This window comes from Pseudorasbora parva, chromosome 3 (assembly GCF_024679245.1).
Source record: "Pseudorasbora parva isolate DD20220531a chromosome 3, ASM2467924v1, whole genome shotgun sequence".
Lineage (NCBI taxonomy): Eukaryota > Metazoa > Chordata > Actinopteri > Cypriniformes > Gobionidae > Pseudorasbora > Pseudorasbora parva.
The window spans coordinates 60,326,604-60,348,943 of NC_090174.1; the positions used below are offsets into that span (position 1 = coordinate 60,326,604).

General features: G+C 37.1%; 2 protein-coding genes across 3 annotated transcripts; one reads left to right on the forward strand and one right to left on the reverse strand.

The window, feature by feature from the left end:
- Positions 1-855: 855 nt before the first annotated feature.
- apooa (apolipoprotein O, a) lies at positions 856-18,668 on the forward strand. 2 transcript variants are annotated; one of them, XM_067439676.1, is made up of 10 exons: positions 856-937; positions 3,105-3,209; positions 5,206-5,328; positions 8,594-8,626; positions 12,629-12,683; positions 12,775-12,870; positions 13,539-13,630; positions 16,642-16,728; positions 17,707-17,748; positions 18,458-18,668. In XM_067439676.1, the coding sequence occupies exons 1-9, from the start codon at positions 929-931 to the stop codon at positions 17,746-17,748; spliced, it is 642 nt and encodes a 213-aa protein (XP_067295777.1). In that variant the 5' UTR covers positions 856-928; the 3' UTR covers positions 18,458-18,668. The 2 variants fall into 2 exon arrangements, with proteins under 2 accessions (XP_067295777.1, XP_067295778.1); XM_067439677.1 differs by lacking the exon at positions 8,594-8,626.
- An 891-nt stretch (positions 18,669-19,559) lies between these two features.
- Positions 19,560-22,017, reverse strand: sat1a.2 (spermidine/spermine N1-acetyltransferase 1a, duplicate 2). The gene is made up of 6 exons (XM_067439678.1): positions 21,772-22,017; positions 21,611-21,662; positions 21,442-21,525; positions 21,128-21,229; positions 20,422-20,462; positions 19,560-20,317 (listed from the first exon to the last, which is right to left on the reverse strand). Exons 1-6 carry the CDS (start codon positions 21,835-21,837, stop codon positions 20,150-20,152), a joined length of 513 nt encoding a protein of 170 aa, XP_067295779.1. The 5' UTR covers positions 21,838-22,017; the 3' UTR covers positions 19,560-20,149.
- Between the last annotated feature and the right edge of the window lie 323 nt (positions 22,018-22,340).

A 22,340-nucleotide genomic window follows, 5' to 3' on the forward strand; every position in this document is an offset into this window, starting at 1 on the left:
ACCATGCACATACATCAACAAAAAAAAGTATTATTACTCCTTAACTTGATCGATAATCGACTATGAATACCATAGAATAATTGAAAACACATGGATTGCACAACAAAATGCAATGAAATTTAAAATCAATTAATTCATTAATTAATTAAAAAAAATTAAATGAATCGAAGAAGAGCTTGCACAGCAACAAACAATTTTCTCCATACTTAATCATTAATTAACTAAATAATTGCAATTAATCGCATCTAACATAAAAGTTTGTTATATAATATGTTTTATATATAAAATATAAAAAGTGTGTGTGTGTGTGTGTGTGTGTGTGTGTGTGTGTGTGTGTGTGTGTGTGTGTGTGTGTGTGTGTGTGTGTGTGTGTGTGTGTGTGTGTGTGTGTGTGTGTGTGTGTGTGTGTGAGAGTGCGTGCGTGCGTGCGTGCGTGCGTGTGTGTGTGTGATACAAACTCTATATATATATATATAATTTTTAAAAACGTCATGTTACATGTGATTAATAATCACTTTTAATCGATTTGACAGCACTAAAATAAATACATAGGCCTACATAGATTAAAAATATAGAGAGAGAGCACAGCTATCTAACACACAGCCATATATTTAAAATAAACATTATATAACAAACTTTATGTTAGATGTGATTATATTCGCTATTAATCGATTTGATAGCACTAAAATAAATACATACATAAATAATAAAAAAAAATTCCATTGCAAAATTATTATTTGAAATTATTTGTAATTTATACAGTATGCCCTAGTGCTGTTGATAAGTCTTGAAATTTGCCAAGAATAAGTATTTTTGAAGACTGTAGTTGCGTGGCATGAACTGTAGATGGCGCTCTGCACTCAAGAGTCTGGTCGCAGCGCTCAATGGAGCAGCAGCAGAAGAAGAAGAAAAAGAAGAAGACGGGAACATGTACAAGGTGAGAATGAAAAACTTCAGCCGATCCTTCATTTCGAGCCTGTGACCCTGCGAATAAACTCATAACGCGTTTAATACACTCATAACATGCGCTTCATTCTTAAACACACATGTGCTATGATTTCAGATCCGTTCAATTTATTATAAAAATTATCCTGCTTCTTTTTGAGCTTTAAAGAGGCTTTTGAGGACAGGAAACACAAGGACACTACAGAATATATAAAACAAAAATAATTATTAAACTTGTTTGAATAAATAAAGATATTATTCTATCTACTATTTTAAGATGCTGTAATTCTGTAGCCTGGGTTTATTGTATAAAAACTGATAGTTTTCTTAGTGTTAGATCATCAGTAGAAGTTCAATCTCTTTTGTCTTTATTGACTGTGACACTGTTTGTGCAGAAAGAGTAAGATGATATTAGAGGTTATAACGCTTTACAAACCTCACATTTATAGCAGTTCGCCGATTTTATCCGAATATTAAGATATAAGATTGGACACTAGATGGGAATAAAACACCGTTCAATCCGAGAAAGAAACTGAAAGCGAAGTTTTGATGGTGATTTATCTCTGAGAGCACCGCTGATATATATACATAGACAGTAAAATATATACCGGGCTAAATTTTAGAAACATTTCTATTATTTAGCTTTTAAGATTTTTCAGGATTTATTAATGAACAAAAAGTTAAAAAGAACAGCATTTCTTCAGAATATAAATATTTGCTATAATGTTTCCATTTAACACATCCTTGCTGAATAAACAAGTTACCTTATTATCTTTAAATAAAATAAATGACTGATTGTTTCAAAATATTTAATTTAAAATATTTTAAATAAATGCTTTTCTTTTTTCTTTTCTTTTTAAACTTTTAATCATCAAATAATTCTGAAAACAAGTATCACAGGTTATATATATATATATATATATATATATATATATATATATATATATATATATATATATAAAATATTAAGCAGCAAACTGTTTCCAACATTGATAATAAATCATCGTATCAGAATGATTTCTGAAGGATCATGTGACACTGAAGAATGGAGGAACGATACTGAAAATTCAGCTTTGATCACAGGAATAAATTATATTTTAAAGTATATTAAAATAGAAAACCATTATTTTAAATTCTAATAATATTTCACAATAATACTGTTTTTGTCTGTAATTGTGATCAAATAACTTGCATACGTTTGACCAGTACTGAATATACAGTATAAATAATTTAAATAGATTAGTATATGAGAGCCATAATATATTGATTAGGAATATTTCCCTTTGATAATATGAACCTAAAAATAGTATATATATATTTTTAAAATATGTTTTAGTATTTTTAAACAATGTTTCTTTTTAGTTTTATTTTTTATTTCAGTGTTAGTTTTAGCAGTTTTACTTCTTCAACTTTAACTAATTTTAGTTTAGTAAGTTACCAAGGCAGCATTTCTATTATTATTTTTTAAGTTTTTCATCTATTTATACTATTAGCATAACTTGAATTGGTTTTAGTTAACAACAACACTGATTACACTGACTGAATATGTAACAAACACCAATTGCTACAGAAACAGAATGACCTAGGGATAGTTCACCAAAAATAATGTATTCACCCTCAAGTTGTTCCAAACCTGTAGGATTTTCTTTCTTCTGCTGCACACACGAAAGAAGATATTTCAGGTATCGGATATTTTATATATTTTGGGAAGAATACGAGTAATCAGTAAACAGTTGATGGACTCCATTGACTTTAATAGTATGAAAGAAGAACAAGAAGAACATGTAACAGTGTTATTAGTTTCTCATATTCATCCTGAGTGTGCTAAGGGAATATCCAGAGAAACAAAATGTAACCCGTTTGTGTCGTCAACACCATGTCCGTATGTATGAAATGATTTGACCTCCACTTTCTGATATTGTCAGTTTCAGACACATGAGGGACCTTGAATGTGTTGAAAACAACTGTGTGTGGGTTTGAGTAAATATGTGACTGTGTGCAAGAAACATTGTGTGTGTGTTGAGTGAGTACAGAGCGGACTGTCTGCAGATAAAGAAGCCGTTGTGAAGTCTGCAGTGTTTTGTGTTTAAGCGTGGGGGTTTGTGTATCAGGACATTCCCTCTGACCCGTTCATTATGCTCTCTGTTCTGCTGTGATAGGTTGCAGGGGTTGCAGGACTCTCTGGAACTCTGGGATTGATCTCAGCCTCTGTTCTGGCCGCCGCCGCTGATGACAAGCCCAGCTCTACTTTGAGTGTAGATGAGGTACTTTTTATAGGCTTCTCAGGTTTAACCCTAAAATCAACAACAAAAAAATAAGGGGGGGGGGAAATGTGGGGTTTTTTACATAAAGACATTTTTTGTTTTCATTACAATAAAAATAAAAATATTTGAACATCATAGTATTTATTGTACTGCCTTTAATTCGATTTTGATTCAATAAAAACAGTGTATTGCAGTATTTTTAATGACAGTAATGAGAATCTAATGAGGATGAGAATCAGCATAGCATTTAGAAAAGCTCAGGCAATGAGAATTTGGGGTGAATTGCCATAAAAATAATTAAAATAAATAAATAATAATAATAGTCAATATTTGGCATTGGTTTTCTTCATGCTAAATATAATTTCATTTTTTTTTGCTTTGACTTTGGCAGAACCTGATTGATCTCTCCTCTTTTTTAAATGCCTGCTGTTAAGGAAACAGTGGTCATTTTAACTAACTCTATAACAACATTGCTTTCGTGTAGATGAGGTATTTTTTAAGACCTCAGGGTCACATTTTAACCATAAAATCAACTAGAAAAAAAGAACGAATTTTGTTTTAAATTAACGCAAATAAAGCTAAAATGTTTGCCTTTTCATGTCAATTAAAGGTGCAGTGTGTGAATTTTAGCAGCATCTAGAGATGAGGTTGTGAATTGCAACTGCCCACCCTTTATACCTCTCCTTTTCGAAGCACATAGAGAAGCTACGGTGGCCAGCACAGGACAAAGATTGTGTCGCCTGAAACAGCAGAGAGTAGCTAGCGCTCTGTAATGAAGTTTGTCCCTTTAGGGCTACTGTAGAAACATGACGGCGCAAAACAAGCTCATTCTAAGATAATAAAAACATAACGGTTGATTATGTAAGGTCTTTATACACCACTAAAAACATAGTTATGTTTATTATAATACATTTCTGTCAATAGATCCTCATAAATATTACTCATTGTTTCTTTAAGATATAAGTATTTAAATATAGTATGTCTTAATGTTAAAATGTTAAATTTAAATCACAAAAAAACATTGTATTGTGGTAGTAATGTGAATGATAAATCGTCAAAAAATAGTCCTGAAGAAGGCACAATTTTCTTTATGGAAAAATATAATTTCATAGTTTTTCCTTTGACTTTGGGATGAAATTTGACCCAGATGTTCCTCAGAACCTGAATGATCAGCATTACAAACCACAGTTTAAAGGGATAGTTCACCCAAAAAATGAAAATGTGATGTTTATCTGTTTACCCCAGGTCATCCAAGATGTAGGTGTGTTTGTTTCTTCAGTGGAACACAAATGAAGATTTTTAACTCAACCGTTGCTCGTATAATGTGTGTCAATGGGGCCTATTTCTATGACGGTAAAAAACACACAGATATACGAATCCATATTAAACCCTGTGGCTCGTGGCGACACATTAATGTCTTAAGACACGAAATGATCAGTTTCTGCAAGAAACACAACAGTATTTGTCATTTTTTACCTAGTATTCCCAACGCCATTACTTCTGTTGAAGGTCAAAATCCTGGCACGATCATAAATATATTTATGTAGATGCCTCATTTAACCAATCCACGCAGGCACTAAGGAGGATTCTATATCTATATTCGTACCGTGATTTTTACCTTCTTCGACTGAAGTAATGGCGTTGGGAATACTAGATGAGATTTGTCTGATATGAGGTAAAATATAACATAAATACTGTTGTTTTTCTCACAGAAACCGATTGTTTTGTGTCTTCAGACATCAATGTGTCTCCACGAGCCGCAGGGTTTAATATGGATTTGTATGTCTGTGTGTTTTTTTACTCTCATAGAAATACACCCCATTGACATGCATTATATGAGCAACGGTTGAGTTAAAAATCTTCATTTGTATTCTCCTGAAGAAACAAACACACCTACATCTTGGATGCCCTAGGGGTCAGCAGATAAACATCAAATTCTTTTTGGATGAACTAACCCTTTAATGTTTTCTGACACATAACAACGTTGCTTTCGTAGCTGTCTCTGTACACGAGGCCGCCGCAGCAGAAGATCCAGTATGTGGAGCCTGAGAAAGGGTCGGTGGAGGAGAGCATTTCCAGTCTGAGAACGCTGGTGGAGCCGTATGCCAGCTGGTGCCAGGTACAGCCCCCGCTAGATTAACACACCTCACCTCACCTCGCCTCTCACACTGAGCTGCTTTTGTGCACCGATTAACTGTAATCAAGATAGATAGATAGATAGATAGATAGATAGATAGATAGATAGATAGATAGATAGATAGATAGATAGATAGATAGATAGATAGATAGATAGATAGATAGATAGATAGATAGATAGATAGAAATAATGACGGACGGACGGACAGACAGATAGATAGATAGAAATAATGACAGACGGATAGATGGATGGACGGACGGACAGACGGACAGACGGACAGAATGATAGATAGAAATAATGACGGACGGACAGACAGACAGACAGATAGATAGAAATAATTACGGACGGACGGACGGACGGACGGACGGACGGACGGACTGACTGACTGACTGACTGACTGACTGACTGACTGACTGACTGACTGACTGACTGACTGACAGACAGACAGACAGACAGACAGATAGATAGATAGATAGATAGATAGATAGATAGATAGATAGATAGAAATAATGACGGACGGACAGACAGACAGACAGATAGATAGATAGAAATAATGACGGACGGACGGACGGACGGACGGACGGACAGACAGACAGACAGATAGATAGAAATAATGACGGACGGACGGACGGACGGACGGACGGACGGACAGATAGATAGAAATAATGACGGACGGACGGACGGACGGACGGACGGACGGACTGACTGACTGACTGACTGACTGACTGACTGACTGACTGACTGACTGACTGACTGACTGACTGACTGACAGACAGACAGACAGACAGACAGACAGACAGATAGATAGATAGATAGATAGATAGATAGATAGATAGATAGATAGATAGAAATAATGACGGACGGACGGACATACAGATAGATAGAAATAATGACGGACGGACGGACGGACTGACTGACTGACTGACTGACTGACTGACTGACTGACTGACTGACTGACAGACAGACAGACAGACAGACAGACAGACAGACAGACAGACAGATAGATAGATAGATAGATAGATAGATAGATAGATAGATAGATAGATAGATAGATAGATAGATAGAAATAATGACGGACGGACGGACGGACAGACAGACAGACAGATAGATAGAAATAATGACGGACGGACGGACGGACGGACGGACGGACGGACGGACGGACGGACGGACAGACAGACAGATAGATAGAAATAATGACGGACGGACGGACAGACAGATAGATAGAAATAATGACGGACTGACTGACTGACTGACTGACTGACTGACTGACTGACTGACTGAGTGACTGACTGAGTGACTGACTGACTGACTGACTGACTGACTGAGTGACTGACTGACTGACTGACTGACTGACTGACTGACTGACTGACTGAGTGACTGACTGACTGACTGACTGAGTGACTGACTGACTGACTGACTGACTGACTGACTGACTGACTGAGTGACTGACTGACTGACTGACTGACTGACTGACTGAGTGACTGACAGACTGAGTGACTGACTGACTGACTGACTGACTGACTGAGTGACTGACTGACTGACTGACTGACTGAGTGACTGACTGAGTGACTGACTGACTGACTGACTGAGTGACTGACTGACTGACTGACTGAGTGACTGACTGACTGACTGACTGACTGACTGACTGAGTGACTGACTGACTGACTGACTGACTGAGTGACTGACTGACTGACTGACTGACTGACTGAGTGACTGACTGACTGACTGACTGACTGACTGACTGAGTGACTGACTGACTGACTGACTGACTGAGTGACTGACTGACTGACTGACTGACTGACTGACTGACAGACAGACAGACAGACAGACAGACAGACAGACAGACAGATAGATAATTAACTAGTCTCTGTCCTAGTATTAAACTTGTGTACGTGCCAAAACAATATTTCTATAATTAAATCAGATTGCACTTGTATATTTATGCATTAAACTCAGCATGAGCGTGCAGTAGTTCCAGCATGTTGCCTAATCTGCTCTGCATGGCTTTTCTACCTCTCCATTTCATGACGGACTATGTTCCTAATTATTATCCACAACACCAGAAACGCTTTACAATCATCTACAATCATTCGAATTATAATAAAATTATTTACAAGAGCTGAAAACCAACAATCAGCCAAGATATCTCACAAAATCCAGTCCAAATATTATATATATATATATACATTTTTTTGATGAAATATATTTGTCCCCATAAAGAAAAGGCCTGTTTTGTTAAACAATAATGTAATGTCACAATGTAATAGAACTGTTTTTCTAGTCTATTTTAGGATGGAATGAGATGCAAATATGTTTAACTCAACTAAAATAATTTATAACACTCGTTTGATTATAATATTGGTAGAAAAATTGGTAACTTTACAATAAGGTTTGATTTGTTAATTTATTAACTAACATGATTAACTAATTTAGTTAACTAATTAAACCTTATTGTAAAGTGTTACTTAAAAATTGTTGAGCCAAAAAACTAGTACATAAATCTAATTGACTAATAAATCTGTCTAGGCTCATTGACTTGATATTTCTAAACACTCGAAATTCGTCCTCTGTTTCTGTTTTTTTACTTTTGTCTGAATTAGAGCTGCATTCTATACAATTGTTGTGCATTTGAAAGCTTTTAGTTTATTAGGAAGAGAAATAGATACTTTTTCCCCTCTTCTTGTACATGTTGTTCAAAACTCTGTCAGACACAGCTGGTCACAGTGTTTTGAATGTGATTTTGAAAGCAAGGAATGTCCCGGGGTCAAAGGTTAAAGCTCCATGTGCAGCGTCTGTGACCTGCTGTCTATTACCACAGAGAAGAAGAATAAATAGTCTCTCACAAGCAAAAATCATGTGTACAATGAATCCATAACTTCCGTCTGGAACATACAAGGGTACAAGTAAGGGACTGTTTACAGGGAGAACAGGATTTTGTTTGTTTTTACAAATTGAAATGAAAGTTCAGGCTGTTTTCTGTGCTAATCAACATCATGTCACAGATGTTTTCAGTAGAGCTGAATCTGGAACATTACTTGAAGAGAAAAAATATGTTACATATGAAACTGACATATGAAAACGAATGTTGAGAGATGAATTGTGGAATGCAGCTCTTACTCTTAATCCGTGACTCTTTACATTGTGATTTATAATCATTTGAAATTCATGCTGTTGATTTGGTTCCTCTTCATTGCGCTTCTGATTTTGCCGTCTGGTCCTGGTTGCTGGTGGTCTGATCCGCGTCCAGCAAACGGCCAGCTCGGCTAAACAGACAGTCCAGGTACCCATGAGCCCTTGCACACGTCATCACGCATGCTGCACGCAGATCTGCCTATGTTCAGACTAGCTTACTACGTTCAAAAGAGGTTTCACATACTATTTTTATAATAGTTGGCAGTATTCAGTGTACACTGCAGTATGCTAGTATGCTACATTTCCGAACACTACACTATATTGCCAAAAGTATTGGGACACCCCTCGAAATCACTGAATTCAGGTGTTCAATCATTTCCATGGCCACAGGTGTATAAATCAAGCTCTAGGCACTGCAGACGCTTCTACATACATTAGTGAAAGAATGGGTCGCTCTCAGGAGCTCAGTGAACCGTGGGCTATGGTACCGTGATAGGTTGCCAGCTGTGCAATAAGTCCAGTCTTGAAATTTCCTCACTACTAAATATGCCAATCCGATGGACAAGTCTGGGTTTGGCGGTTGCCAGGAGAACGGTACTTGCCTGACTGCATTGTGCCACGTGTAAAGTTTGGTGTAGGGTTGTTTTTCAGGGGTTGGGTTTAGCTTCTTAGTTCCAGTGAAAGGAACTCTGAATGCTTCAGCATACCAAGATATTTTTGACAATTTCATGCTCCCAACTTTGTGGGAAAAGTTTGGGGACGAACCCTTTCTATTCCAAAATGACTGCGCACCAGTGCACAAAGCATCGGTCCATAAAGACATGGATGAGCGAGTTTGGTGTGGAGGAACTGACCTCAAACCGATAGATCACCTTTGAGATGAATTAGAGCAGAGACTGAGAGCCAGGACTTCTCCTTCAATATCAGTGCCTGACCTCAAACGACTCCAAATTAAACCCTACGGATTAAGAATGGGATGGCATTAAAATTCATGCATGTTAAGGCAGGCGTCCCAAAACTTTTAACAATAGTGTAAAGCCATTGTGTTTGCTTGTGCCAAGAACAGATGTTTGCTCTTATGTGGCCCAGATACTGAACATCTGTCTTTTAAAAGTGAAATATGTCACTTTTACACTACTAGCACCCTTGAGGACTATTGCATCAGCAACGAAAGTTTTAAACCTTCTCGCTTTAGCACTTATTAAGTCTCATTTCTGTCAGTGCTGCAGTGTTGGGCTCATTGGGATAATCATAAATCATGCATTTACAACATTTTCAAATTTTCATTTTCAGCCTAAATTATGCAGTGCCATTATAATGTTTCTATTTAGCTTTAATGTATTCTTATTTCAGCTTTAGATGAGTACTTTTAGTACTTTAAATTTAGTTGCCAATGCAACATTTGTGTTTTTTACATTCAGTCTAATATTTATATTGTATTTTATTTACAAAAACTAATTTTAATCCTTTTAGTTTTGATTAACAATAACAACACTGATGTTTATTTTACCTGAGGCCTGTTGCCAGTTTCAGTTTCTACCCAGCAGTTTTTGATTAATTTAAGCAAATTCATTTTTTTTTTTTGGACCCAAGAAGCTGAACTGGTAACTTGAGCTACACGGCTAACCGGATCCAAAGCAGGTTTTATTCTAAGTTTGAGATCGCAAACCAAAAGCTGGACCAATCAGCTGTGAGTAAAGTGGCATGTTTTTGATGCAATAAAGCCACTCCCACACACATTTTACATAATGATGCATTTAAAGGTTAATGGTGAAATAGATCTTAATACATTTTCATGTTGTTGCAGATGAAATATAACACAGGTAACATTAAATAAATATTTTTATCTGGTTAAATGTTGATTATTAGTCACTCAAACCCATTCTCTCTACTTAACTGCTGGTCGTGCACATCCACCATGTTTGTAGTTTAACACTTTGTAGTTCTAAACCGATTTCTCCTCCAAAGTGCAATGGTTTGTGGGCAATATTAGCACTTAGAGTGTGCACGGATCCACACTTTGAAAATCTCTCAGAAATAGTAAACCATCTGGGGAATTTTGGCATACTCTTTTCAAATATACAACGCTTTAGGACACATTTGGATGGATAGTATGGATATGTGAAACTCAAAGTTTGAGTAGCTTCAAGCAACAGGCCTCCGATGGGAAACACTGCAGGACATTCAGAAAGTCTGCTTTTAGTGCACAGAATGGATCTGTCCAGAAAGACATCTGATGGTACAGTGTGTGAATAAAGAGCCCCCACTAACGTCATAAAGTGGAAAAATTGTCTTATGCAATATCATAATGAAATTTATGCTGACACAACCCTTACAGCAGCTGATAAAGCATTTGACACATTGCCAGTCTTGCCCTGTCACTCTGCCCTCACTATAAAACACATGAGGAGGAACGGACACATTGACCCACATCTGAAAGCAGAAGGGAAATTCTGCTGAATGTCTTGAAATATTTCAGCGTGTTAACCTCAGCCTTTCCCAGTGGTGTGAGTTTGAGGCAGGACTCTATATTTGTCGGAGCAATCGCACACAGCGGGACCTGTTTGAGAACAGTCATTACTTTTGCAATCCCATTTGGTAAAGCCACATGAAATCACACAACTTGAAACATGCTAATATGTCTGAAGGTGCTACATTCATTTCTTTGCTTAAAACAATGCAATTCGACAATTATAGTATTTAATATAGTGCTGTCAAACAATGAATTACATCCAAAATAAGTGTTTACATAATATATGTGTGTACTGTGCATAATTATATATATATATATATATATATATATATATATATATATATATATATATATTGTGTGTGTGTGTGTGTGTGTGTGTGTGTGTGTGTGTGTGTGTGTGTGTGTGTGTGTGTGTGTGTGTGTGTGTGTGTGTAATGTGTGTGTGTGTGTGTGTGTGTGTTTATAATACACACACACATGTATGTATATATTTAAGAAAAAAACGCAAATATATATATACATTTTTTGTAATTATTTTTTATTTTAAATACATACATGTATGTGTGTGTATTTAAATACACATTATAATTATGCACAGTACACATATATATTACATATACACAAACTTGTATTATACATAACTTTTAATTAAAATTATTTGTATGTAACTTTCCAATGTTAATTTATTGTTATTTTGTTTTTAGTTTTAGTATTTTTTGTACTTCTACTTAATTCTTCAGCTAGTTACCAATGCAACACCCCCCCCCCCCCCCCCTATTGTTTCATTTGTTTCATTTGCATTTTTAATTTGTATTTATTTAACCGTTGTCCTTATTTAACCATTGGCTTCACTTTTGCATATTCATATATCTGCCTGTCTATCAATCTCTCTATCTATGTCCTCTTATCTCTTATAGCAGACTATCTGATAGGATATAGATACTCTTATATCTCTGTCGGTCATGCATTATGGGTTTATGACTACTGATAAAGATTTGCCCAGTAGGTGCATTTACCAAATATCAAAATATAACCTAGACATTATAAAGTAAAGTAATAAACCTTTGGACTCTAAATCAGAATCTAAATAAGATAACTGAAGAATTATGTAAAGTATTACCATTTTTTAAAGCCTTTATGTATAATGCGTTTTAAAGATATTCATAATGTACGTTATCATGCATTATATATTTTCATAAATAATTGTAATGCATAATAACATTTGCAAATTCCTTGTTACACCTGAAATTGGTTGTTTGTCATGCATTTTAATGCATTATACTTTCTAAAGATGTTGCAATATATATGCATTATAACTGTGCTTACAATTATTAATGAGACCATACAATGCATTACAAGGCATAATTAATGCATACAAATATTTTAATAATGCATTATATATATATATATATATATATATATATATATATATATATATATATATATATATATATATATATATATATATATATATATATATATATATATATATATATATAACAGTTGCAAGTAGTGTTACCAAACATTCATCTTACTTGTTAATTAAAAATAATGAGTTAAACTTGCTGCATAGCCACATGTTCTTCAGTCAGACCTGGTCTTTTCTCACGGAGTAGCATTTCATGTTCACAGTGATTTTAATAAAGTAAAAGCAACTAGTGTCTCATTCTGTCTCAGGGCGTCTATGGGACGGTGAAACCCAAGGTTGACGGCACTGTACAGTTTGGGCAGAGTAAGCGAAACACTCACCTACACGAACACAAAGAAAACAAGCTTTTTAAACGTTATTATCGATGAAGTGAATCTTCTGCCCTGTTATCCAGACAGTTATGCCTACTTGAAGGACCCTCCGCCAGAGTTTTACCCCAGAGCCGGAGTCATCGGCTTTGCCGGGATCCTGGGACTTTTCCTTGGAAGAGGTACTAGAAGATTTATTGATGTATTTTTGTATCTCAACTGACCTTAAACATTTATTTGCAGTCTCACATGCACTGATATTTCAAATACACAACCATTCACAAGTTTGGGGTCATTAAGTTTTTTAATGTTTTTGAAAGAAGTCTTCTGCTCAACCGAGACTGCATTAATTTGATCAAAAATACATTAAAAATTGTGAAATATTATTACAACTCAATAAACATGTGTTTTATTTGAATGCATATTAAAATATAATGTATTCCTGTATTCAAAGCTGTATTTTCAGCGTATACTCCAGTCTTCAGTGTCAGATGATCCTTCAGAAATCATTTTAATGAGCTGATTTGCCAACACAATCACATAAAAGTGCGAATCTATAGCACGAATTGTGCAATATATACACAAAAACTAATTTTTGCTTGTATTTTGCAAAATTTCAAAGCTATAGATGCACACTTTCGTGAGATGGGGTTGGATATGCTGTTCAATAAACATTTCTGATTATTATCAATGTTGAAGACAGTTGTGCTGCTTCATATTTTTGTGCATTTTTCCGAATTCTTCAGTCAATAGAAATTGATCTTTATTCTTCTAATGTAATGTGTCCTATTACATTTCTTTCAAAATAAATTAATAAAATCTGACTGACCTCAAACTTTTTGTACGTTAGGCTCCCGGCTGAAGAGACTGATCTACCCTACTGGTCTAATGGCTGTGGGAGCGTCCATGTATTATCCAAAAGAGGCAGTGACCGTCGCAAAGGTAGGTGTCTCAAGTTCCTGTGTGCCTTTTATTTATTTGGCTCTCGATGTTATCATCAGGGGCCTGTACCATGAAGCTGGTTAAGCTGGCTAACCAGATATGTTTAAGCTTAGTTTGTGCCAATCCTGGATTTTAGGCGCTATTAAAGTGGTTTGGCTTTTAGCTGTGTTCATCTCCATAGTAAATTACACTCCACGGTAAACCTGCTCCAGAGCAGGTTATGTTCTGGATTAGAGATCTCAAACTGAAATTGGACCAATCAGTTGTGTGCAAACGATCACACTTCTGATGCAATAAAGTCACTCCCCCGTTTCTGCTCCAAATTAAAGGTCACTACATAACAAATGGCTTTTGAAGACTAAAGCGTCTGGCTTTTAGCAATGCTTATTTATAATAATAATAATAATTATGAATGATTTAGATATAATGTATGTAACCCCTAATTAATTAAACATGTATCATTTTAGTTAATCAGTCATTAATAGGCACTTAGTTCAAATAAATATAAATAGCCTATATAAAGGTCAAATTTGCTGGCCTTTACGAATTTAAAATCAATAAATAAAGCTATAAAAATGACTACATGTGAGCTTAAATGTTCAATTCTCTCTATATATCAACTAAACTAACTTTAACTTGCATTGACATATACGATTTTTCTTTAAGTTGCCCTCTTTTATAGGAAATTTGTTTAAATTTGTACTATTTTTCAATCATGTAATATTCTGCAGAAGAGAGTCTCAGTGTCACCGATTCAGAGCGTGTGATTGGCTGTTCACTTCTGATGTCACAGCTAAACTCCTAAACTCAGGATCAAAGCCTGAGTTGACAGAGAAAGCTGATGATCAGCATCATGGGACCAACAAAGCCTGAATAGATTCACACAGAAAAATAGGGTGTCAAAATTGTACCTTTAGGGGTACAACAGCTTGTCGCTGGGGCAGTACCCTTAAAAGGACAATTTTGTATCTTTTTTACTCCTAAAAGGTGCATATTAGTACCGTTGAGTACAAATGCGTACCTTAAGGTGCTACTTTGAACCTTTTTGTGGTAAAAATGGTACAAAGTTGTCCTTTTAAGGGTACTGCCCCAGCGACAAGCTGTTGTACCCCTAAAGGTACAATTTTGACACCCTATTTTTCTGTGTTGGCTTGGTTTTGTCAACTCAAAACTAATCCTGTAACCCTGAGTTTGTTTAACGACCATCATGGTACAGGCCCCTGCGACTGTTTTTAAGCGTCCATGCACTGCCGAGACAGACATCAAAGCGAGAAGGTGGCGAGGTTACGATCTGTAACTTTCCATCACCACAGCCCAGCTAAAAAACAGCAGATGGAACACATTCCTAACAACTCCCAAGGACACACACCGAACCTCACGCTGGGATGTGCATCAACACTGCGGTTATTATCAGCCGTTTGTCTGTTTTGATAGTAACTAATATGGTTTTTGCAGTGGAAAGTGTTCTGAACCTCTCTTGCTATCTCTCGCCATCACACACGTCCTGCTGAATCCCTGTCAACACGCATCACAGCACAAGCGAGCGCTTTTAGATTTGAATCTCTCTAAAGAGCTGTTTCAGCGCTGCATGCCCTCGTTCTGTCAGATGTGCTGATTGATACGTCCTAAAGGGGTCACTGGTTAAAAACATAAAACGGCCCCAAATGGGTAGGTACCAGAATTAGGCTGTTTTTACACTGATGGCCCCTCAGGTCACATGATGTGATCAAGGTTAAGCTGGATTATTGCATAGATCAGCTTGCTACACCATCTGGCCCCAAAATGCATTGCACTCTCACCATCGATGGCTATCTGAACATAGCTGTGCATTCTGATCAAATCATTTTTGCAAGTATCTAATAAATTGGAGATATTTAACTCACTGCAACTACAACAGAATATCGTACTTAGCAGTTTTATCTCGTTTTCCAGCACTAACATCTAAGCATTCTTAAATCAAGATAGATTTACTTGAGAAGCAAAATTAGATCAGAAATTCAGTATTTTGAAAAATGTATCAATTAAAGACCCCCTGTGGTGAAGTTTTTAATGTTGTTTATACAACAATCAGGCATAAAATTATGACGTGAACACTGATGATCCCTTCATCACGGCTCCTGTTAGTGGGTGGGATATATTAGGCAGCAAGTGAACATTTTGTCCTCAGAGTAGATGTGTTAGAAGCAGGAAAAATGGGCAAGCGTAAGGATTTGAGCGAGTTTGACAAGGGCCAGATTGTGACGGCTAGACGACTGGGTCAGAGCATCTCCAAAACTGCAGCTCTTGTGGGCTGTTCCCGGTCTGCAGTGGTCAGTATCTATCAAAAGTGCTCCAAGCAAGGAACAGTGGAGAACCGGCCACAGGGTCATGGGCGGCCAAGGCTCATTGATGACCGTGGGGAGCGAAGGCTGTCCCGTGTGGTCCGATCAAACAGACGAGCTACTGGAGCTCAAACTGCTCCAGAAGTTAATGCTGGTTCTGATAGAAAGGTGTCAGAATACACAGAGCATCTCAGTTTGTTGCGTATGGGGCGGCATAGCCGCTGACCAGTCAGGGTGCCCATGCTGACCCCTGACCCCGCCGAAAGCTCCAACAGTGGCACGTGAGCATCAGAACTGGACCACGGAGCAATGGAAGAAGTTGGCCTGGTCTGATGAATCACGTTTTCTTTTACATCACGTGGATGGCCGTGTGTGTGCGTGGCTTACCTGGGGAACACATGGCCCCAGGATGCACTATGGGAAGAAGGCGAGCCGGCGGAGGCAGTGTGATGCTTTGGCCAATGTTCTGCTGGGAAACCTTGGGTCCTCCATCCATGTGGATGTTACTTTGACACGCTCCACCTACCTAAGCATTGTTGCAGACCATGTTCACCTGACCTGGTAATCCCTACGTTATGGGGACAAAATGTGCGTGCGTGCGTGCGTGCGTCCGTGCGTGCATGTGTGAGAGAGTGTGTGAGAGAATGACTCATTACACTGAAGTGATTCTTTCTAATCTCTCCACATCAGAACACCGGCGACTCCATATACGACCTGGCGCTTCAGGCTTATGTTGCAGTGGAGAAGCTGATCAAAGACACACCAGCCTCAAAGAAGGTGAGTCAATCTCTTCCCACACATTTATAAATATACTTTTTTTTATTACATCATGCATTCCCTGGGAATCAATGTGACCTTGTCATGCTGTGCTGTTTGGGCTACAGATATTTGCCCAGTTTCACAGACAAGGCTTAAGCTAGTCACGGACTAAAATGCAAGTTTAACTGATTGCAACGTGCACTGATATATCTCAAAACACGTCACTGCCATTGTTTTGTCTCAAGATGTACAACACTCATGTTTTTTTATAAGGCACAAAAAAGCTACTTAAAGCTGCACTATGTAATTTTTCCGTCCGCTAGAAGTTGCCTATTAAAAACAAAGGCGTAGTTTGATGACGCCAAGTTTGAGCGCAGCATCTTGGGACATGTGGTCTTCACCTCACAGCCGATGGGAAAGAATCGGGATAGGACTCGGCAGAAATCATGTTGATGGATGTGATTATTAACGTTACTGTAGCGTGAAGCAGAGCAGGAGCGAGTGTTGAGGAGCTGAGCGAGGCCGCTGGAGCGATTGTTAATGAGATGAACGTAACACACGGCTCGTGAGCAGCAGGATTTTTAATATGTCACAGTCGCCCGCGCCATTTCCGTTTTTCCAGTCATGAGTGTGTGAGAGCGCAGCTCTGTTTATCATATTAGACACATCTGAGTGTGTTGAAGTTGATGTTCTGACGTTACTCTGTGTGTTCACTCGGCAGGAAACAAAGATTAACGCAGACGCATCGACAGGCTTAAAAATACCAATTTATTTATTAACGTTATTAATTATGATTTACAAATAGTTGGAAACATTTGGGATATTGTAAGTACTCAACTAAACAAAATGTATAACATTGGCCTAGTGGTTTTTGGAACAAATGTTACATAGTGCACTTTTAAATGCCCTAACTGAACTAATGCCTAATACTGTCTGTGAAACCAGGCCTGTGTTTGGGAACAAACTGAGCTTTCACTTCACTTTGTATTTTAATAGGTTCAAGCGGAAAAGAGTTCCAGCGGGGAGACCAAAGCTTAGGTACAACACATTAAACATTGTAAACAGCCTGGAAACACAACACAGCCGCACAAAAAGGACAAACAACATTTATGAAGTCATACAAAGCCCTTTTCCATATGGCATTTTTTACATATTAAACATTAAATGGCATTAAATTACTTTATTAAGTGAATATCCACCACTAAAATCGACTTGTTTGCACTTCAGTGGTTGTTAGTAAATGTATGAAGTAATTTCACACAGGTATAGCATCAGCCAATCACAAAATACATTTTTTGGCCTGTCTATAAATGATTTGCTTTAAAGGGACAGGTCACCCAAAAAATGATTTACCCTTAAGTTGTTCAAAACCTTTATGAGTTTCATTCTTCTGTTGAACAGCTGATGGCACCCATTGACCTTTCATAGTAGGCAAACAAATACTATAGAGGTCAATAGCTATCGTCGAATGTTTGATTTCTTTAAAATGTCTTGTTTTCAACAGAAGAATGAAACTCATACAGATTTGATGGTGAATAAATTACAGAATTTTCACTTTTGGGTAAACTATCCCTTTAAGAGCTTTATTTCAAATAAATGCTTAGTGTAATATGTTGCTATCTAATGCAATGCCATTCAGGCCTGTTTAAGTGTGCATTTTGTTCCAGCCGTGTCGTTTTTCACAGTACTACTATATCTTCACTTTCTCAGAAGTTAGCGTGACTCTCTCACTGTGCTGTGTTTACAGGCTCATCATCACCTCTCAAGGTTGTTGCGGTACGGCTGATACGGGATCGTTCGCTCACTTTAATGACCTGCTTTTGCACTAGCCACTTTCTCTTTCATCTGTCAATCATCAGAGAGGAGTTAGTGGTCTGTCTGGAACGTTTTTAAACTGACTGGGATTGTGTTAATACACTGGTGTACCATAATAAATTATATATATATATACACACACACACATTGTGATGGTGTGATTTCCGACATATATATATATATATATATATATATATATATATATATATATATATATATATATACACACACACACACACAGAGAGAGAGGATAGATAGATAGATAGATAGATAGATAGATAGATAGATAGATAGATAGATAGATAGATAGATAGATAGATAGATAGATAGATAGATAGATAGATAGATAGATAGATAGAGTTGACGTTAAAGAGGAAACATCATATTTGGGGTTGACATGTTACGGTTTGAGTCGGAACACTCTGTACTTCCTCTTTCTACAAAAACTGGAAGCACTAAAACAAACTCTAAACTGGTTTAATCTTGATTTAGAGGTATACTTGTTTCCAAACAGCATCACATGAATGTAAAAACCACGTCATTAGGTGTGTCCGACTTGTGTTATGACATCAAAAGCATACGGAAGTGCTCTTGTAATCGCTCTTGCGGTACTGTCATAGTCAAACACGCCTATTTTTTTACCTGTTAGAAGTTAGAGAACACTTTAGAATAATGGTCATTAGTTAACATGAACTAATAATGAACTACACTTTTCTTTGTTAACATTAATTTCAAAATGTACTAATACATTATTAAAGTCTTGTTAATATTAATGCACCATGAACGAACATGAACAGTTGTATTTTTATTAACAAATACAGTAACACATGTACTGCTCATGGTTAGTGAATACATTAAATAATGACTATTATTCTAAAGTGTTACTGAACGTTTCTTTCAACATGTCAAGATGAACATCAAATTTGATATAACCACAAAATTAACCAAACCATAAGGGTTGCTAGTGTTTCTGTTTGACAGCAGCTGATCCAGAAACAGCTTTACTTGGACCAATCAGTGATCACTGACTCAAGTCTCATAAAGTATAAGCTTTATTTTGAATTATACATTGCATGTGTATTAACTAGCGTCATCTACTCCAATATTTCCCAACTCTGCTCCTGGAGGCACACCAACAGTGCACATGTTAGATGTCCCTTTTCTACTTATGGAGTCTCTATGAGCGAGGTGAATTGTGTGTGTGTTTGTTTTTGTGAAATATCAGGACACAAATGTGTAAAGTGACATGGGTATTACAAGAAGAGGGTGAAATATGAGGACATTACCCATGTCCCCACTTTTCAAAATGCTTATAAATCATACAGGATGAGTTTGAGAAAGTAAAAACGTTTTGTTTCCTGTGATGGTGAGGTTTAGGGGCAGTGTGTGTGTTGGGTAGGGGCAGTGTATGGGGATAGAAAATACAGTTTGTATGGTATAAAAACCATTACACCTATGGAATGTCCCCACATTTCACAAAAACAAACGTGTGTGTGTGAGTGTGGTGTTCGATTAGGGGGAGTTCGTGCTGGTGTGCCTCCACGAACTGGGTTAGGAATCATGGATCTACTCTATAGCTGTCGAAATCCTCCTTTATATCGAACACTCTCCTCTGCGCTGGCGTCTACTTGGATGACATCTTGAGTAGGTTGCACTTGTCGATCTCGTACAGACGCCATCCCTCCTCGTGGGAGAGATCTGAAGCGCCGCGCCGCTTGTAAAACTCGATGGATGACGTGTTCCACTCGGCTACGATGAAGTGCATACCGCTGCATCGAGTCTTCACTGCCGTCTGCAGACACAAATAGTTTAATAAATGAGTTTAAATGGATTTAACCCTAACCCTAATGCATAAGAAAAATATCTAAAAAAGGTCCTTATGTGTGTTATGTATACCTCACTCAGCATCTTCAGGATCTCAGAGCCCATTCCATAACCTGAAATAGCAGGGAAATAATAGATTTTAAATATAATTACAACGTCAAAGCAATTCTTCATACATGCAATGTATTTGAATATGTAATTGGCAGACCCACACAGAATCTGTGGCACTGCACATTTCAGTGCCCGTCATTGGGAAGCATACACTATTGGGCGATTGTGAGGGGTAGTAGACTGTGCGGATTGACATTATTTCTCTTTTGAGAGAGAGAATGAGATGTCTAAAATAAAACTGACCGCAGAGGCGTCAAGGAAACGCCACTTGTCTGCAAAAATTACTTATAGCTATTAAAAAATAGTTTATTTATTTAAGTAGGTATTTATTTAGCCCTATTGTTTAGAAATTATCAATTGTGTTGTACACATCATTAAATAAAACAATAATTGATCTGTCTTTTAATGGATGTACTGTAAGAGAGATCTAGCTTTGTTTAAAATACAAATTATGTTTGAATTAGCATTTTAAGCCTTACATAAGAGTTACGAATTGAATATTTTATTTGGAATGTTTTCAGTTTCAATACTCTTAGATCTTTTCAAAACCATTCCGATTTCTTCAAAAATTCAGCGCAGAAATCGAAAAAAAAAAAAAAATGTAAATAAAAAGTCCCTAGATGTTGTGTGGCCCTGGTAATGGGGTACAAATACAACAATACAATACCTCTGAATTCCTTCATCACATAGAAGTCTTCCAGATAAAGCAGCTTCCCAATCCAGGGGTCATAGGTGAAGTAGTACATAGCAAAGCCAACCACTGTATAACCTGAAGTGAAACAGTAAGCCAGGGTTAAAAAGGAACAGAAAGTAACGGGCCGCTGATTTAGCGGGTCTGACGTCACTTCCAACGCATGACGCAGAAGACAAATTGTAACCATTCCATCATAAATGGAAACTTGCCAGTAAAACGTATACACAACAACAAATGTGTAGTTCGTGGATAATGTGGGAATAAAAGCACTTATGTTGATAACTTGCCTTCTACAGACTGTTTATCCTTCGGTACTTCAGCGACGACGCAGTGATAAAACGGATGATCTCCAAAACCGTCCTCGAGCAACTCTAAAAAATACAAAATAGGTCTAAATAAGCATCATACACTCAAATATCATGTACTTTTAATCGAACAGAAATATAAAATATGTACCTTTCTCGGTCAGGACGACCTGTTCCTCCATTTCCTCAAATTTCGCAAGTTCCTAAAATGTATTAAATAGCGTAAATTACCCCACCATCGACTTAATCCAAACGTTATAACATAATAATGATGATGATAATGCGCATGCGCCGCAGCTCGGTTTTTTTTACCTTTATGAGTCGCAGTATGTCAGACACGTCCTTGGGCTCGGCCTTTCGTAATATAAACTTGTCCATTTTCTTCTTTTACTCTTTTTCCCTTTTCTTACTAGTCCTCGGTATGTGAAGTGCAGTAAGATTTGTTTCTTCATTCGGTTCCAAGGGGGCTACCCTCAGCAGAAAGTCTGGGTTTCTCACCCTGTGAGTGAAGAGATTACATGAAGTCGTCGCCGGAAGCGCTTTGTCTCGAGCTCGAGCTCCAGCGTTATTTATACGCGGGTTGCTGACGTCAGCAACAGGAAGTACTGAGTTGACTTACATCGGTACAGCAGGATAACCAGTATGAACCAGATATACGGAGCAGTATGGCAAGCCGGTTTAACATTTAATTATTAAATCGTAATATAGGATCTACTTTCATGCTACCAGTACTTATTTTTTAGATACTCCTAGTATCTATTCCATTACTATTCCTTATCCATTAGCCACTAGTGCCTATTCTTTAGGTACTAGTCTCTTTTTTAAATATATATTTTTTTAATTTAAAAGATGTTTATTTAAAAGATGTTACTAGTTACAAT

Bases quoted from the DNA above. Each gene is read 5' to 3' on its own strand.
- sat1a.2 (XM_067439678.1), bottom strand. From the start codon at position 21,837: ATGGACAAGTTTATATTACGAAAGGCCGAGCCCAAGGACGTGTCTGAC. The intron at 21,230-21,441 runs GCAAGTTATCAA...GTTTCACTTCAG, and splicing joins GGATAAACAGTCTGTAGAAG to GTTATACAGTGGTTGGCTTT. The intron at 20,318-20,421 runs GTATACATAACA...TTGTGTCTGCAG, and splicing joins TCCTGAAGATGCTGAGTGAG to ACGGCAGTGAAGACTCGATG.
- apooa (XM_067439676.1), top strand. The intron at 8,627-12,628 runs GTACCCATGAGC...ATTCTGTCTCAG, and splicing joins CGGCTAAACAGACAGTCCAG to GGCGTCTATGGGACGGTGAA. The intron at 12,684-12,774 runs GTAAGCGAAACA...CCTGTTATCCAG, and splicing joins CACTGTACAGTTTGGGCAGA to ACAGTTATGCCTACTTGAAG.